At 35.2% G+C, this 19,767-nt stretch overlaps 1 protein-coding gene across 1 annotated transcript in view; it reads left to right on the top strand.

The window, feature by feature from the left end:
• The first annotated feature begins 2,811 nt into the window (after nucleotides 1–2,811).
• p130CAS (Serine_rich_CAS and FAT-like_CAS_C domain-containing protein p130CAS) overlaps nucleotides 2,812–19,767 on the top strand; it is a 47,520-nt gene continuing 30,564 nt past the window's right edge. The window contains exon 1 of the mRNA XM_035871720.2: nucleotides 2,812–3,300. Coding sequence (XP_035727613.1) covers nucleotides 3,256–3,300 — 45 coding nt within the window. The 5' untranslated portion in view covers nucleotides 2,812–3,255. The remainder of the gene's footprint in view (nucleotides 3,301–19,767) is intronic.

Genomic DNA, 19,767 nt, shown 5'->3' with positions numbered 1-19,767 from the left:
TTTTAGGAAGGGAGAGGGAAAAAAATGTTCGACTAAGTTCGTTGAATAGATTTTATTTTATTTTTTTGTTTTTCTTTTTCTTTCTTTCTTTCTTTCTTTCTTTTTTTTTTTTTGTTTTTGATTTTACTCGACAACATTTGCCTCGTCACGACACCAACACGGTCTACCTCCCATTTCTAATTTTCGTTTGAACGCAGAGAACAGTCTAGTCTACGGAGGTCCCTCATTTTTCAGCGTCCTCCGCGTTTCCTCTTCTCGTTTGCTTCTCTCTATGCCGCTTTCGCACCCTCCGGGTAAACGATCTCCTCGGGCAACGCGTTTCTCGGTGACTACGGAAGACAAGTAGCGGGAAGATTCTTGGTCTCTTTACCCTCATCACAGCTTCCTCCATCTACCTCCTTCTTTATCTTCTCCTCTTTTTTCTCTCTCTTTCTTTCTTTCTCTCTCTCTCTCTCTCTCTCTCTCTCTCTCTCTCTCTCTCTTTCCCTCTCTTTTTCTCTTCCTTTCGCTCGACGACGGGTATATTTTATGGATGGTCGTCTAGAGCTCTCACGGCGCCAGCTCTCTCATGGATACATCGAATACTTGCATCTCCTAGGAATGACTGGAACGTAAACGTAAGGCGAGATGCACCGGTATCTTTATCGAACGGCATCGAGTTCCAGAAAATGGAATCTCAATGATGAGAATGAAGTCTTCGTGAATTAAATACCATCTTTCCAAGGATGGCACGGGTAAATAGATAAAAGTTTTGTTTAAACGACAGAAACTATTTGTTAATTTTATGCCGGTGTAAGTTTTGCAAATCTTTATCAATTCCAATGACCAGACCGCGATGTCGCGACGTACGATTAAAATTCATCTTGTTGCAATGTTCGTAAATCAAAGGCTCGTTTGTTTGTTAGTTGGGATCGAGTTCGTTTTGCCGGCGAACACGTGTCGGAATTCTGACGGCGTGCAATACGAGATAATAGTTAAGTACTCGTGCTAAGATACTTCTAAGAAGTCGTAACCGCTAATGTGTGCTATCTCTCTTTCGCTCGAGTTGACTCTCTACTCGAACGGACGAAACAAATGGCATGTCGTTGCATCGACGAAGAAATACATCCGGACTTGGATGGTTCGTTAAGCGAGCGGCATTATGCTCAGTTCTATAGGACATAGACGAAACGATTGTTACACGGAAGGTTAAAATCTCGATAACGCTAACGAATTTACACTGAACGAAATGCTTTCGTTATCTTTTACAGCATTTACATTTCGGTCCTTTTGTCCACTATCTTAACGAAGTTTAATGCTTTAGAATATCTATAGCTATTACAGAGAGGACCTTGCAATCTTGGTCGAGCAAAACGTATAAACATTATCAAAGTGAAAATACGTTATTATCTTCAGGCCAGTTTGGCATTTCAAAGTAAGTAGTAAGCAAAGAAGAATCTCTATGAAAGAAACGAAATTGCCTAAAGACGGAAGTTATACGGTGATTTACGATTAATGTTTATCTCGTTTAATTGGCCTTAAAGTTTCTTTGTAACGAAACCGCATATTGCGAAACGATCGAAAGCTTATCGTCGGAGACACGAGGAATTCTTTATGGGTCACGTTTATCTTACATCATTGGACTGAATTCGTAGATTCTACTTTCGATAAAGGCCATTTGTTCAGACGAGTAAACGACAGTGAAGGATTCGTTACATGACGTCGACGACGGAATTCGTTGGTAACGACATGAGAATCATTTGTTCTGACTCATCCTTTTCGTGATGTAAACTTTGCTTTTGCTTATCGTTAACTATAAACAGGTGTTATAACGGAGGAAGGAATTCCCGTTCTCGTCATTATCATTATATTTTATTTTTTCTCTTAACGGAAAACAGTTGTTATGGTATATAGGTATGAAGCGTACTGTATCCTCTTGTTCCTGAGATGGATAGAGTAAGAAAAAAAGGAATGTAATGGGCCGGAGTCCTTGAAAGGACCGGTTGACGTGACCGGTCCACTATTTTTAACCGGATCCTTTTGTTTCGCTGCTTTCATCACTTCCCTTTTACGTTCGACCTTGCACTTGATTCGAAGATGTCCCTCCTCTTACACTTGATTTAGAAGATCGATCCTCCCGTATGTTATTCATGCCCTTTGTTCTTTTCTTCGTTCTTTTTCTTCTACGTTGCAATACCTTCACGGATGACGATATCTCTTTGAGAAGGTTGCTTTTAAATTTCAGATACGAACATGTAGGAAGAGACATAGACATAGACAGGAAGAGATAGAGAGAGAGAGAGAAATACGTTGAGAAAGGAATTTGTCATTTGCAAGACAGCTCATTGAACACGGTCATTATGCGTCCTACGAAGCGATCGTTACATCGCGAATACAAACGAGTTCTTCTCTCGTCGTTTCTACCGATTCAGAAATGAAGTTGTATTTTGTCGGAAACATATTCATAACCCAAATATAGACGACTTCAGAAATACAACTGGATTTCTATTCAATCGAAAATTCATAGAAAATTTATCGTCATAGGTTTGAAAATAGAACGTGAAAGAAAAGAAATTTGTTTGTATAATGAATTAAAGATGGCTCATCTTTTATTTCACAAGATTACGCATAATGTAATTTTGTGAAATAAATGAAAACAGAATTTTGGATATGTCGATCATCGGAAAACGTATTTTCGTGGTTCCATTATTTCATTCGCGGTCGATATTAAATTTAAGAAATACCGCGTAGGACCGAGGAGGGTTGATAGTAGGCGTTCGGTAATTTCCGTCTGTGTTCGGTCGTCTTCGGGCGTAGCTACACCGCCCGGAACCGTCAGTCTCGCGCACGACTTCGAGGTGGGAGGACGTATTGTTCCTTATACTGTTGGTTTGATTTTTCGACGTGGAAAAATCGATCGTACTCGGTGAATTTCGACGACGCCTCTCAACGTCGACAAGTACGTTCATGTTACAACGAGAAACTCGATTTATCCCAGTACTGATAAATAAAGTAAATCGTTCGCGTATTACGTGAATAACCTCTACACGTTAATTCGGATGTGCGTAGTATTGTGAATACATTCTCTTTTTTTTTTTTTTTGGTGTACATCGCTTTGATCAATCGCTTGGTGTATATTATTATTCTTAAAGGTGTTTATTTCGTTCTATCTACTTTGGACCGAATTTATTATGTTACTACCGAACGCGCGTGCGATCGTCACATTATTTTGACCGAAGGTGCGCTCGATTACGAGAAAAGGACCAACGTTGCAAAATGTTACCACAGACTCCTGACATTATTCCCACCACTCTTAATCAGGTATATGCCAATATGTAATTATATATATATATATGTTAATTTTAGTAAATAATTTCGACGAAAAGAATTTATCTCGAAAATGAGAAACAAGACGTAACGACTCGTTTAATCATTTCATCGATAATAATCATTTATATATTATGCTTTTTTTTCGAATTATACCGATATATGGTATATATTATATTTCGTACTCATCTCTATTTATGTATTTAATTTACATTAAATATCATTATGACGTTATATCATGTCTAAAAAAATTAATGAACATTTTTCGAAAGTTCGACGATGTAGAATGTATCTCCGAAGCTCGTATTTCTACTACATTTATCTTTCGTTCTTTCTCTCTCTCTCTTTCTTTCTTTCTCTCTTTCTCTCTTTATACTTCTCTTTCCCTCTCTTTTTCTCTGATCGCGTGTGCGGCGAATGCGTGAAGAGCAGTCTTCCTTTTGGAACGTTCACCGCACCAATTATTGATCCCCTAATAAGCACAGCCCGTGAAAAAAGAAAACAAAAGGAAAACAAAAAAAAAAAAAAAAAAAAAGAAAAAAAAATTACTTGAAAAATTTGAATATACCATTTTACTTACTTATTGGAAATCAGAAAAGAGATTACGTGTATTCACCGTTATTGTAACTTTTACAAGTTGACCTTGACTCTTGAAGATTTTTTTAATACTCTTTTATTCAGAAAAAATGAGAGCACAGTTGGTGGTTGGAGCGGTAGAGGGGATAAAGTCGTTAAAATTGTCCTTCCTCGAACAACATCAATACGAACAGTATCGATTATTATAACATTTTTATGAAACATTTTTTGTATTGTTTTACACTTTGTCGTACGAGTGAGATTAGAATCGTACGAGTAAAATCGTACTCGTAAAAATATCGCCAAAGGATATCGAAGATGGTACCTACCGCCGTTCCTGTCAAGATGGCGCGTAGAAGACAAATATTTGCGCTCTGAAGTTAGGGATTTTACAAGAATACAGAACGTTTCTGTGTGAGAAAAGAAAGTTTTTTTTTTTTTTTTTTTTTTTTTTTTACGTCGCGTCACGTTTAGTCAATATTAAACATTCTAAAGTCGGTCGATAGGTATTTACGTATTTTTTTTTTTTTTTATTTCGTATCTCTGGATTGATCGATAGATCGATCAATCGAATCATTCTCGAGCCGTAGTGCGAAAGCTCTTTTAGAATTTAGATGAGCCATCGCCAAAGAATCTCCTTCCTTTTATCGAGATCCTCAGGTAGAAAATATTTCAAAGGTTTCGACCTTTCCTTTATACACCGAAGTTCTGTGCAATTTCGATCATTTCGATTTTCTTCGATCGAGACATTAAAAAAAAAAAAAAGAAAAAAGAAAAAAGAGAAAAAAAGAAGAAAGAAAAAAGAAAAAAGAAAAAAGAATTGTCCTCCTTTTAATATTAATCGAATTTTTGCACGTTCATTTTAGATCGTGTTAACATAAATCCGCTTGTAAAAACTTTTTGTTTCTACATCGGATCGAGATCATTCCGATTCGATTATCGTGCGCTTGCAATTCTTTATGAATTTTTCTATACGAGCCAGATTTCATCGGACGAACCATTCGCGCAGAATTAAAGGATGTGTAACTGAGTTTTCCGATAAAAATTTTATATTCATAGGATCGTTTTGTAATCGTTATGTCGACTAAAATTTGTTCTCCTCCTCTCTCTCTCTTTCTCTCTCTCTCTCTCTCTCTCTCACTCTCTCCATTTTTCTCCCTCTTTTTCTCCCATTTTAAAATACATAAAGAAACATAAATATCATAAAAAAAGTGCAACTTTGCGTTTTATAGTAATCACGTGTCAGAGATACGTAACATTGCTATTGTGTATATTTTATTACGTAATACCGCGATGTCGGACAAATGTTCTCCTTTTTATAAATGAAACCGTGACTTTTAAAGGCAACAAAGAATATTTTTATAATGCTAATGAGTACTCAAAGCGTTAGAAAGGCGTGGGCTTTTTTTTCTTTTTTTTTGCTAGGAATAAATTTTAACTTGAATAATTTGAAACTTTAATATCAGATATTTATCAGAACCCGTAAGAAAATTAAAGCTATATGTATTTTATGTTTGCCAAACATCGATAAGCTTTGTTATATCCCAGTCCATAAGAATTTTGAATTGCGAGAGTCTTTGTTAAATAGACTTTCAAAAAAACTGAATGTAAAAGAGTAAAAAAGACGGGAAAAAAGAATACTACTCGTTTGGCGACGAAAGAGAAAGAAGTAAAAACTAAAATGTATATACTGTATATGGACTTACTATACTTATATATTTCTCTAAACTCTTGCATTGCTGTTCGCGCGAAGAAGCTGGAAAAGACGAATAATAAATGGAGAAGCGCGGCATTGAACGGACAATGGCGTGGAATATCCGCCTTGTGTGCTGGTAATGTACAACAATAGAAAGACCTCGGTAGTGGAATATTAAAGCAAAGGTCTTTGCTTGTTTCGCGATATTTCTCTCTCTCTTTCTTTTTGATCACAAGTTCTTTTTATATTATTTTATTTTATTTTTATTTTATTTTATTTTATTTTATTTTCTTTTATTTTCTCTTCTTTTATTCCCTTTTATTCTATTTCGATAATTTTTCCTGGTGAAAGTAAGGTAACGTCGAAACAATCGTATCGTCGATATATCGAAAGTTTCGTGGAACTCTCGATGACTCGCTGAGGACTCGCCGAGAAAGAGGAAAAAAAAGGGTGGGAGGAAAGAGAGTGTCTTCATTCGAGCTCTCTGTTTGCTCGTAGATTTCGTCGGGCTTCGTGGTGACAAGTCGCTCGAGTTTTATCGTTCGTAGAAGGTGCGTGACGTACACCACAAGAGAATTCTTAAGGCGGGTCGACCTTATCGATTCTTTCGAAAGCCCTAACTTCCAAATGGTATCTTTCTTATATTCTGTTATATTCTATAATAAATTTCTATTCGTTCTTACTTCTGCGCGGTCATAGATAAAAAGACACATGGTAAAAGAATAGCGTGCTAATTGTGTAACAGTTAGATTAGAAACATCGTTGGAAAACGACAAAAACTAATTAGCATATTTGTCTCTTTCATTCTTTATATCTTCGTGCAATTTTTATTTCAATTTCAATCAACCCACGTACATATATACACAATTTTTGCTATTTTTAATTGATTATTTATTATATTTTTTATTATATTAATACTATAAGGTAATATACCTAAGATATATTTAATATCCTCTTATTTGAATATAAAATTTTCTTTTTCTTTTTACAAGACACAACAAATGCAATAAATATTATCCATTCTTCCTTTCTCTCTCTCTCTCTCTCTCTCTTTCTCTCTCTCTCTCTTTTTCTTTTTGTTCCTTTTGCAAAATACGAAATTCCAGGCAACTAACTCCAAGACAGTGGGAACTCAGTGAGACTTGAGTACGCGGCAAATTTCGTCATCGCTCGCGCGAAGCAACTTTATCGTCTGATTAAGGCTCGATGATATTTGCATAAGCGATAGGATAACGACGTTCCTTCGTTGGAAGAAGAGAAAGAGAGAGGGAAAGCGAATCATGATGCTCGGTAGAGTCGACCGTCGCTACTTACTGACATTCCCGTACTCCCATAGCTTGTAAATACATTTATACGTGATTCCGTCATGCGTGTACTATGCAAATAGCATACTACCAAGACTACGTTAGCGGATTATGCTTTTTGCAGAAGTCATACGACAGACAACGGGAGTCGTAGAAACGAGCTTCTACTTTTGCAATTAATGTGACACTAGGGTGCACGCAGGTAAATGTTACGAAACGGAGATGATTAAAATGAAAAAAAAAAAAAGAAAAAAAATGGAAGAAAAAGAAACGAATAGGATTGACTAGTTTAAAAGGTATATTCATTTTCTCTCTCTCTCTCTCTCTCTCTCTCTCTCTTTTTCTCTTTCTTTTTCTCATGGTAACTCGAAATAATCGTTGAATCTCTTTTGAGCATGCATTTTCCGTTAACGATCACCACATTGAACATTAACGATGACGCCCGAGTCCCGTCACGGAGCTCGTGACTTTCTTAGTGGTATCGTGCATTGTTACATCGTTTTAGTCGTCGTTCCTCCTTTTCTCGGCTTCCTTCGAAGAATACCTCTTATCGCGTGTGCTTCGTTCGAATTAGAAACATAGTTCGCATGGTAGATACATAGACTGTTCGAAGTACATCGTTAAACGACTATCGTGTATCGGTAATACGTAGAAATGTTAGATAACAAATCGAAGTAAGTATTTACCGATAAACAATTTTTCTTATATTGAATTCCTCTTTTTCAACTAGCGGTGTTAAAAGTTTTGAAATTCGTTATAATTCAATAGTATCGAGTTTTTAAAAGCACTTTCGATGAAATTGAATAATATAATAGGCAGGCATAATCTTCGAATATAACGAAATGGCACGTATCTTTGATTTTTCATTTTTTCTTTGATGGTTCTTTTTTCTTTTCTTTTATTTTTTTTATTATTATTATTATTATTATTATTATTATTACCATCATTAATAACCATAGAAGCTTCGTTGAGATGCACTTCCTATCGTGGGAAAACGCGTTGAATCGTCGTCCGTGGAATTCGATGGTAGTCACGTTCCATGGACTATGCGAACGGCGTATAATTTCTATTTAACAGTGTATAACCATAATAGGCTCGAATCGATTGCCGATGCGGAGCGCAGTGCGAGCGGAGAAGTGCGTTACACTTGACAAAATTGATTAGCGTGAGCGCTCATTGTAATCGGAATTGCGTTCGTCGAATTGAGGACGTATCGATATGGCGTGCCGTGGTTTTCATCGTCATTACGTAGCTCCGATGATCGAATATGCAGGAGAGGAATGATCTTGTACGTGGAAACGAGCTTAAACGAGAACATTTTATAACGATATCCTGTTAGACGATTAGAAGAGTTTTTTAAAATTAATGTGATATGATTTAGAATGTCTATCGGACACGATAATATCTAAAGATAAAGGTTCTATGATCACAGTTAGCTGACGGAGAATTGAGAGGTTCGATGGAGGACTAAATTGATCGATGGTACGAAGCAGTTACCCCATATTATACTAGACCGAATAAAGCCAACCCACCCTGAAATTAAGTCGTCGAGATGTTAATGAATAATCTATCGAATAATTAACAGTCATCACGAGGTTGAAAGAGGAAATTTTCTCTCGGTAATAGCGGCTTCTTTGTTCGCCTTAGGCCTTTTCTCCCTCATCCACGTCTTTCTCTTTTACCTTTTTAAAGGGTACAAGAATCGAACTATAGAAAATAAAAAATCGATAGACCAAAAGAATTTTATACATTTACCCTGTATTTATCGTTATGGAAAACATTTTGATGATTAGAAAAAAAGTTATGAACATTCTTAATCGATATATTATATCCAGATTTTTGTCGATGGTAAAATTGATAAATCGTAAGCGTAACGTTACGTTATTAATTATATGTTGTAAACTGTTAAATCGCCATACATATCACGTAGGCACTGTATTTGGTACGTGTATTTGTTAACCGATAAAATGTTTCCCTCCCCTCCCTATATATTTCTATTCTAATTAATAACAGGTGACGTGGTCGGTCTTTAATTGTGTTAGCCAGCCATGCGCGATCCATTATGTTAACGGTCTGTAATCTGCGACGATATTAAATTATTATTCCGATAATTTTCACATATCGTGTCCATATGGGCGTTTCTCAGATAAATAGGTATCTTATAATCTGGCCTGACATTCAACTATAAATGAATATTATGATTCTACTCAACGTGTAAAAGCGTGACACATATTCTCCTACTTTTTTTCTTCTTCTTCAATTCTTTTTATTTTTTTCTTTTTTCTTTTTCTTCTTCTTCTTCTTTTTCTTCTTTTTTTTTTCAATTTCTTCTCAAGCAAGGCGAAGAAATCTCACGTGTTCTTTCTCTGACCGATCTCAAGATCCATCTCTGACCCCTAATTAATTCGCCGTAATTAGCGCGCGTAACTCTCGACTACGTAACCGCATTAATCTCCGACACCGTAGGGACTTAGGAGAAAGAAAAGGGCCGTGGACCGTAAATAGAGCCTCGACGTTGAGATCTATGCTAAACCACAGAGAGGCTAGCTCTCGTCGTCTCGTCGATGCCCACGAAACCGCGAGTGCTTTCTTGTGATTCTTAATTAGTCGGTAGACTACGAAATGCGAGCACGACCGACTTTTGTTGCCGAGATTTCTCCTTTCCTTAAATTTTCGTGTAGATATATATAGTATGTGTCATAATATATAATGTGACGTAACTCTATTATTACAATTAGTAGAGAAAAACAAAAACATCAAAATTTATCTCAGCTCATTCTATTAATTATTATTATTATTATTATTATTATTATTATTATTTTCTTTTGTCAATTGAGCTATTATTCAATCAAGAAAAAAAGAAAAGTAATGAGATAATCATGAATCGTTCGTGTACACCTTATCAATTTTATATTTTATTTCTTAATTTCACCTTTCAAGCTATGCCGCTATATTATAGATAGACATTGTCGTTCACTGTACATTCAATGTTCTACCGTGGTTACGTAGACACGTAAGGTAAACGAGTAAGAAAGTACAATAAAACAGCTTATCGAACGGGACGTTGGTAAGTCAGAGACGCGAACTTTGCCATCGAGAGATCGTGCGTGAAGAGGGAATACATACTATATAGTTAACTAACGTGTGCCATACTCCTGTTCGATGGATGAAAAAGAGGGAGGTAGGAAGGTTGGAAAGCCCTCTCTCCTTCTCTCCTTGACCATTTACCTTTCTCCAAGAAGAGCAGGTAACCGCGAGTCCAACTAACGGTAAAATTAAAACGTATTAAAAGCACGTGGATCGTCGAAGGAGAAAAAGACGACGAGCTTTTAAGCATGGAAGGTACCAGTAGAGATATCGGGCATACCCGCCCCCCAATTACGCCATTGCCCACCGCAAAATCTCATTAGTTTCGTGCTTTTCTCATTTCTTTTCGTACTCCTCTCCCACTACTATATTTACGCTATTTTTGTAGATGTTTTTATTCACGAAGGTTAAGGAAAGTGCAGTTATCTCGACGGCAGAGATAATTTCGTTTGATTTTGTTTATATGGTGTTATTATATTCGCAATATTAGCGTTATTATTTCGAACAAAAGGAAAGACATAAATATTGGATTCGTTCATTGTAGAACTGAATGATATAATTATTAGCGTCTTTGAACAAAGGAAAATATCTCGATGGTCTGTAACTCAATGGTTCGTGACATATAAACGTCTTCTTTATACGAAAAGCTATCATGTAAATAGAGACAGGGATTAACAAACGAAGGCGTAGCAATACAAAAATTCTTTTGTAATTCGTCCGACGAATTTACGGTACATTTCATAGATAAAAATACGCTTCGCTAGGTTCGCTGTGGTAAGGGAAACAGTGAAGAGAATTGTTCTCCAATGTGAAATGTGAAACGTGAAACAGGTTCGCTAAACAAAACGATCGCTGTTCGTAATGTTGACTATAGTTGCTGGTTAGAAAAAGAAAAAAGATAAAAAATGTGGGAGGATTTCTAATCTAACGTGACATTGACCGTAGTATAAAGGACCTCCCAGCTTGGAGGCGAGTGGAGGAGCCAGGAATCGATCGGTCTCGAGGTAGCAACCCCTATGTGTTACCATCGTAGACGTCTTTCAAGCGAACCCCTCTTCTCCACCCAGGACTCACCTTCCCGTCACAATTTTGCCCTTGCTCGCTGCAAAAATACGCTTTTCTTCGTTCGTTGAATAACAGGAAGAGGGAGGGAGAGAGAGAGAGAGAGAGAGAGAGAGGGAGAGAGAGAGAGAGAGAGAGGGAGAGAGAGAGGGAGAGAGAGAGAGAAAATTAATGTTCGTATTAAAAAAAACCGTGGAGTCTTGCGTAAACTTCTGAAAGGGAGATATGCTTTTCCTTTTATATACGTTTCTCTATGATACCTTATTTTCTTTTAATTTGACGTTATATGTATAATATACACCAGACGTATGTATATGGATATTTTTTTTTTTTAAACAAATACTGACGCGTAATACGAAATTATCTATGAGATCGATTTCTTAGAAAGAATGTCGGCGGATATTTAAGCAATTCGTTAAAATTAGTTTCACGTTAATTCAAGCCGCTTATACGGGCACGAAACTCGAGATACTTCGAAATTATTAGCGCGAATCTGCGGGTGCCCCCTTGGAGTTAAAATAAAATCAAAAGGATCTGTGGATTCCCGCAGAGACCGGCTCGCAGGTCGAACGTACCGCCGAAAGCGAGCTACGAAATTGATTGCCAAATTGCCGTTCATTTAATCGTTTCATATATATATATATATATATATATATATATATATATATATATATACATATATATGCTCATTTTACGCACTGATTTTAATCTTTTTCTTTTCTTTTTTTCTGTTTTTTTTGGCACTGCTTTCAAAGCTTTTGATATTAATTTTTTACGTTGGCATTAGATTTTAATGTCGGTTTAATTGATTCGTAATACGATAATCTTTTTTATTAAAATTTTTTTCTCATCGAGGAGACGTTTTCACTCTATTACTATCGACAAATTCTCAAACCACAACGCGATTAATCGACGAAAGAAGAAGAAGAAGAAGAAAAAGAAGAAGAAGAAGTAGTGGTAGTTTTTATTGCTACTCGCTATAGCTGCGCGTAAAATTATTTTATTGCATTATAAAAACCATCATTTGTCGTCATTTACAAGCCGATAATGCCATTTCGTTACTCTCTCAACTTACTGTAGTGTTTAAGCTTGGAATGCAATAAGAATAAAGTTGCTCTTAGGGACGATTGATCGATCAGGTAACTTTATACTTTGATCGGTTGGTCGGTCGGTAACATCGTATTCCCTAACAGATCGTATGACACTGTCGTTGAAAAACTTGCCCGTAATTGAATGACTACGAATGGCACGAATAATTAATGTAAGTGCTCATAAATTATCATCGACGATAATATTCTTCGACGTTCGTACTTATTAAATAATTCGTCGGACTCGACGATTCGGATCTATCGATCATGGAAAAAGATTATAAAGAAAATTCGAGGAAGCGCATAATTTTACGAATATAATCTCTTTGAGCCTTATAATTTCATCGCTTCTTTTTTAGCCTCTTAAAAAAGGGTCGCTCCTTTTGTGGACACATCTCGTGATACAAGTTCCTTAAAGTGTCGTCCAGTGACCCGCCCATTGTGTCATCTCACCGTCCCCAACCCCATAAAATATTTGGACAGAACTTCCGGACGTGAAAGTATCATAGACGATTTTCTCACTCACCCTCGAGTTCTTTTTTTTTCCCTTTTTTTTTTTTTTGGACGAAAGAGCAAGTTAGAGGGAAAGAAAGAAAGAAAGAGAAAGAGAGAGAAAGACAGATAGATAGATAAAGAAAGAGACAGACAAAGAAAGAGACTTATCTCTTTTCTTTTATTTCTTTCTTATGTTCGACTCATGCATCTTTTTAAAACTTCTACATTGAGGAACAAATTCTTCTACTTTCAAGACGTCTTCACGAAGTCGGAACAATAGTAAAAAAAAAAAAAAAGGAAAAAGAAGTCGGTCGAGAGTTTGCCGAGAACGCTATTGGAATTTTCTACTAGAAAATATGATACGATGGATGGAGATGGACCAAGGCCAGAAACGGGGATGCAGAACGAGTTTCTTCGAATTTTCTCGATAAAACTGGGAATGGTATCTCAGGAGGTCAAAGTACTATTGATACATTGCGATCAAAGGTACGACGATAAGAGAATATTTGAACGTCTCACGAAAGTTCTTTTGTGAAATCGCAATTCGGCGAATGTGATCTTGCTTCTGAAGTTCTTATCCTCTTACATTTTATATCCTCTTTTTCTTTTTTCTTGTCTGTTTTTCTTTCCTTCCTTTTTTTTTGGTTTCTTTTTTTTTCCTTTTTCTTAAATTTTTATTTTTTTTTTTGGACCATCGATACTTTCCGCAGAGACTTTCGTTTTTGGATTGATCTGACAGTATCATGTTCAAACGTATAAACGACATTCAGTTTTCGTGTATATTAATTTAATCATATCGCAGAAACACAAGATTGAACGGACGTGAAAGTTTATAATATGTTCGTAAAATCCGATGACGTTCCCACGGTCTTTCGGATTCCTTTTACACGCGATCTTACCTACAGCATCGTATCCTGACACGCTATGATTCTAAGATGTCTTGGACCCTCCGAAAGATGAGGCAGGGTTCTTCAGTGCCAATGTCAAAAAGAAAAAAAAAAGATCTCAAACGTTAAGAATAAAAAATATTATTCGTAAGTTTGTGTATTTCTTTTTTCGCGATGCGTTCTTTTGCATTTTAATTTATCTTTAAATATCATGGTAATAGATAAATATTAGCGTAAACTTTTAAACTTATTTTACGATCGATCGAACGCGAAGCTATTTGCAGACACGTAAATATCTACGTACATACGTACTATGCTTGACTATACTTTCGCAATATAGATATACTAGCTAAATAAAGCTTCTTTTTTTTTTTTTTCCGTCGTTTCGAGCATTGTACTACGAATAAATTGCGCGTTGGGTAGAAAAATTTGATAAGCTAAACTACGTCCGTGTAATAATAAAATTACCTACGGCTGTCAAGGGAATATACATGGTATAATTAAATCATATTCGATGAACGATTTCAATGAACGTTCAAAAAGACGCTTTCGAGGATAGTTTCGAGCATTATATCAATGTAAAAATTAATATTATCTGAGAGAGTAGATAATTTCTTTTTTTCTCTTTTTATATTTACGATAATTGAAAAGATTTTCTACGTAATCGTTAATATTTTGAAAAGGAATTAAAAGGAGGATTAAAATCGAAAACAAAATTTAATTCTTATTGGGGCTATCATTAATTCAATTTAACAATTACATTTGTTCTCGCGTTCGTATCAGATTTTTCTTTTTATTTTTTTTTTCATTCTATTTCTTTTTTTTTTTTTTTTCTTCTTTTTCGGTTTATCTCTCGTCTCCCGTAAAGCCTCGTGAAATTATTTTCAAAGGATCGGTTTGAGGTACCGTGGGTATATGGAGCAGGTGCACGGTTTACCTGCCGTAGGCGGTTCTACTTTTTCATTCTCTTCACTTTGCGCTTCTACCTTCACGGCCGGCCATTATCGTATCTCCGCGAGCACCGTTTCGTTTTCTCTCCAGGGCTGGAATTTTCTCCTCAAGCCACCACCACTACCCACCACCATCAATGATTTGTTCGATGCGAATTAGTGATGCATATAAATAGAACGTTTACGGTAGGCAAGTTTTACGATTATCATAGAAACTTCACCGACCTGAATTCGGTGTATCAAATCATCTCTAATGTCTTCTCAAACATAACTTGATTTCTTATTACGTTGCTTTTCGTTTTTGGTGTCGTTTATACTGTTACTGTTTCTCATTGTATCCTTTAATTCTCGGTATAATCCGTTAACGGTTCTCATCGATGTGTTTCTTCTCGATCATCAAAGATTCTAGTAATACGTTCGACTTAAAACGAACATTAAGAAAAACTGTCACGCGATCAACTCCAAGAGAGCAAACCGTAGTCGCGTACTTGAAACGTTTATAAACTAGATCCTGAGATATCCGACTCTATGTGTTTCCGGCGTGCTCTCTTTGAATTTCATCCCATATAAGCTTATTATATTACAAACGTGCTTTCGTACTAACTGAAACCTTAACTTTAACTCTTTGCCAACAATCGTTTAGATTAGTCTGATTGAATGCAATTGCTGTTGAAATTAGATTTGATGTATATATATATATATATATTTTTTTTTTTAACCATGAATATAAATCTACAAATATTAATCTGTAAAGATATAAGTATGAATATTGATATCTCATCGATTGGATTGCATTGTTTTAATACCTCATTACATCGTCATGAATGAGTGAGAATATTTTAGTGGGTGAATAAAAATCCAATTAATAAAGTGACTTGACGATAGCGATTGGTTAAAAGCGACAGGCGGTCTTTTCAAACTCGTATTTCGTGTCAATCCACTCTGGATTTGTCACAATCAAATTTGGATCAAATGAAATACGGCTTTCATTTGAGGCAAAAACACGATATGCCCATACTGTGCTGTGTTAGTGCAAGAAAGGAAGGTTCGGTTAAGCGCCATATGCGCCTACTCTCGGATTTCAGAGCACGCGGATTCGATGACGCGCACGTTCATCTATTGCACTATTGCGTTCATCTCTTGTATAACTCCCTTTTCTTTTTCACTCTCTCTTTCTCTCTCTCTATCTCTCTCTTTCTTTTTTCCTTTTGTTTTCAGTAAAAAGCATGCGCACATTGCTGCTTTTCGTGATAATGAATGAATGAAAAATATCCTGTACATTCTGTAAAAACCTTTCGTTCCTTTTTTTTTCTCATACTTTTAATTAATACTTCGACATAATGCAATTAATATTTTAAATAAAAAAAATATATACCTATATATATATATATATGTACACGCACACATGCGCGCGCATACACACACACAGTAAATAAATTAATGTAAAATCAAGTGTCCGTTGGAGAAGATAAATTTAAAAAAAATAAGATCCTTTTTTTTTAAGTCCGGATCGTTGACCGAGAAACAAAAAGAAAAAAAAGAGAGAGAGAGAGAGAGAGAGAGAGAGAAAGAGAGAGAGAGACTTCCTGTGGTACCAACAAGGATGACTTATGATCTTGACTTCCTTGTGATTTACTCTCTTCTATTATTCTAAAAAAGATAGATAGAGAGCGTTCTTTCAAAGGTATAATGTGGTCTACGTTGGTGGTGGTCTAACGGATTTTCATATAAATTCGGATCTCATATATATATATATATATATATATATATATATATATATATATATATAATTTCTCCAGTGAAAATGTAGTTCGGACGATGCTCCAGTGCGCTCGTTCGGTGGACGTTACGTTATGGTTTAAATTTCCTAAAGTTGATTGACCCCGGCGGTCGTTGCATAAGAGTTGATAGGAGTTTTTTATCTTCTTGGAATTCAATTTATCTTGCATTTCTCTGTTCCGTTCGTTCGATGCATTCGTAGGAGGCTTCAAAATCTGAATGAATATTTCTAAATCAAATATTTTAACGTATACAAGTTGATGGAATATCGATTACGAAAGCGTGAGAAACATAGCATGTCCTTTATGTTCTCATTAATGATATATATCATTTTACTTATATTTTATTGACATGTTACAGGTACTTTTTAATATGATTTCTCGGATATTATTAGAGAAAATTATTTTCTCTATTTATTTTATTTTATTATATATTATATTACATTTTATTATACATTACATTAACGTAAATGGGATTATAACGTTAGTAACGTGTTAACGACGATGTTGTATATACAGTGACAGTAAATGTATTCCATTTATTTTGAACAAAATAAACCTTGTGTCCAGTCGTGCATCTCTTACGAGGAACGGAAGGAGAGACATTTCAATTTCTCATCCTTTTAAATTTCTTGGCCATTGGGCGAGTCATCCAAGCGGGTCAGGCAAGCAGCCAAAATCCGTAATTCTTCTTTCCCTTTTTTGGACTACTTTACAAAACTACTTCGCCGAAATTATACAAGAGAAAGAGAGAGAGAGAGAGAGAGAGAGAGAGAGAGAGAGAGAAAGATGTCCTTCTCTGGTTTTGTATGGAAAGAACAAAAGAGAATGGAACGAAGAAATAGCTGTATATTTTAAGAAGACAGTCGACTTCATACGAAATAAGAATTCAAATAAAGATTATTTATCTCGAATAAATTCGGACATACTTGGGACAAAGAGGGGTAGGAAATTTCAAAAAATTTTAAATGAAAGAGAACACTGTGATATATGTATCTATGGAGAACGAGACTCACTAACAAGAGTACGCTCCTTCGACTCTTTTGAACTTAATCGGTCGTGGGATACATAAAAGTACGATAAGATTAGATAATTCGATGATACAGGTTTATCCACACCCAGATCGATACTTGGAGCATTTTATAGCGCGATACGAAGCATAATCTCGAAGCTCTTATGTATATATATACACATATTATACACACACACATATATATATATATATAACACACATATATATATAATATAAACGAGGAGAGCTCTGCCGTTTGTTTTTGATAGGCGTGAATTTTATTACGATAAAAATTGCTCAAAAAGGAGAATCATTATATATATATATTTACGTAGATATTATACATACGTTCAATTCACGAAGAATTAATTGTATCATTACGTTCGTAGAACTTATTGAATTCTTTCTCTTTTGGATTTTTTTTCTCTTTAAGCGTGTGTATGTATATATATATATATACACACACACACGCTTGTACACGCTCATGGAAAACTCGGATACGACGAAAAGAAACGTCATCGTCGAGCTCTATGACCCTACTCCATATAGGTACGCGGTAAACTGGTTTTCTCGACGATCCTCGATGTTTTCAAAGCACAACCAGAAAGGGAAGCGGACGGAGGAGAAAGAATGACGGAAGAAGAGATGATGGTAAGAGAGAAAAAGAGGCAAAGAGAATGAGAGAGAGAGAGAACTCGGTGGAAACACTCTGTGCGCGAAACACGTCGTTTGAAGTCCTCGTCTCGCAAAGTGCAGTTAGAGGCGGACTTTCCAGATCGACGAGGAGCCACTGAACACTACTTTAAAGTAAATCTACTCGTATATGTTCACAAAAAAAAAAAGATATAGTAGAAATGATATTTATTTTTTTAACATAATATTGATACGATCAGGCAAAGTTTTTATTTATCTCATAGATAGATATTACCGATCGATTAGTGATTATTATTATTGTTATTATTATTATTATTATTATTATTATTATTATTATTATTATTATTATTATTATTATTACGTAAACAATCGATTCTCGAAAGAACAGTGATAAATAGAAATACGTATGCCATCGGTTTTAATCAGTATATTATCGTTGATAACGAAATATTATTTTCTACGTTTCTCTATGATTTAATACGAACGATAATAGCTTTTTAAATATTTTTAAACGTCTGACATTTGAATAGGGCTGTGTAAACAATAATATGTTCACTGTAACAAGCCTTAATTACGAACATTTATCTTTAGTATAAATCATGCTTGCGCAAAATGTTCTGCGTAAACGATCTTTTTTACGGGTCGAAGGGGATAAGGAGGGACTTCTTGTTTATAGAAAGTCTCAAGTCTCAGATCTTTTGTTTTGCATATTTGTGTATGACGTAGCGTTTATTTTTTTTCTTCTTTTTTTTTTTCGTGCGTCAATCGATAAACAAAATCTGTTATGATAAATGGAAGCAAAAAGTAACACGATAAATCAAAATCGTTAACAAAAGAATTATTTGTAAATTTGAAAGTTTAAAAGAACATTTAATGATACAAAAATCGAAGATTTATAAACTCTTGGAGATTTTCTTATTCGATTTTTCGTTTTTCTTGTAAATCTACCAACCCCTCAGAAACCATCTAAAATACCCTATGATTACCCAAGTAAGATGACCCTATGAATATGGCAGATGTTACGATTCGATAGGACAAGTAACTAAATAAACGAACCGTTTACACATGAGTTCCTTGGATTTTTACTTTCACTTTCAACATGCTTTAAATTTACAGGGGTTTGAACCCTCCATTTTAGGGATGCGCGGATTCTTCGATAAGGTAAAATATTTGAAGGGAAGTCAAATCGAGTTTGAGGAAAATTTAATATCAGTTAGAGATGATTTCGATTACACGAATGTGTGTGTGTATGTATATATGTATATATATATACATATATAGACCTTATCTCTATTTAACTTTTGATCGAAATTAACCCTTTAATTGTGTTAGTTTTTCTTATTAGTTCTTACGATAGCTTTTAAAGATTAATAGAAACTCAGATAGAATATCAATGACAATGTTCTAGCCCACGTACTCTTTTACGAGAATAAAACAAAAGATTCTTCTAACGTTTCATTCTTACAACGGTCTCTGTCTAACGAATATTTCGGTATTTGACCTACGACCGATGGCTGTCATGTGGTTAAAGTCGTGGGATGCTCGAGAAGGAACTTCTTCTTCATGTAACATCAAAGTTTGCTGTTAGTACGAGCTTAACTTTAATAGATGCATCGACTCATCGTAGGAAAGATATTTGGGTCATGTGTAATATACTTTAATTGATTTAAACAAGTAACAAGAAAGATTGAAACTTTTTTACGTGGGATTTTCATTCTATAAAATATCGATTTTATCCAATTAATAAAAAGAAAATGAAAAAGGAAAAGATGATAAACATATTCGTTCGATAAATTTTTTTCGTATTTTTTGGATTTACATGTTATGTTTATATTCACATGTAATCATTTATATGAAGCAAAACATCGAGAT

The sequence above is a fragment of the Vespa mandarinia genome, chromosome 2 (genome assembly GCF_050613455.1).
Source record: "Vespa mandarinia isolate Hongniang chromosome 2, ASM5061345v1, whole genome shotgun sequence".
NCBI lineage: Eukaryota > Metazoa > Arthropoda > Insecta > Hymenoptera > Vespidae > Vespa > Vespa mandarinia.
The sequence above is the reverse complement of the archived record's forward strand: the minus strand, read 5'-3'. Positions and strand labels throughout refer to the sequence as shown.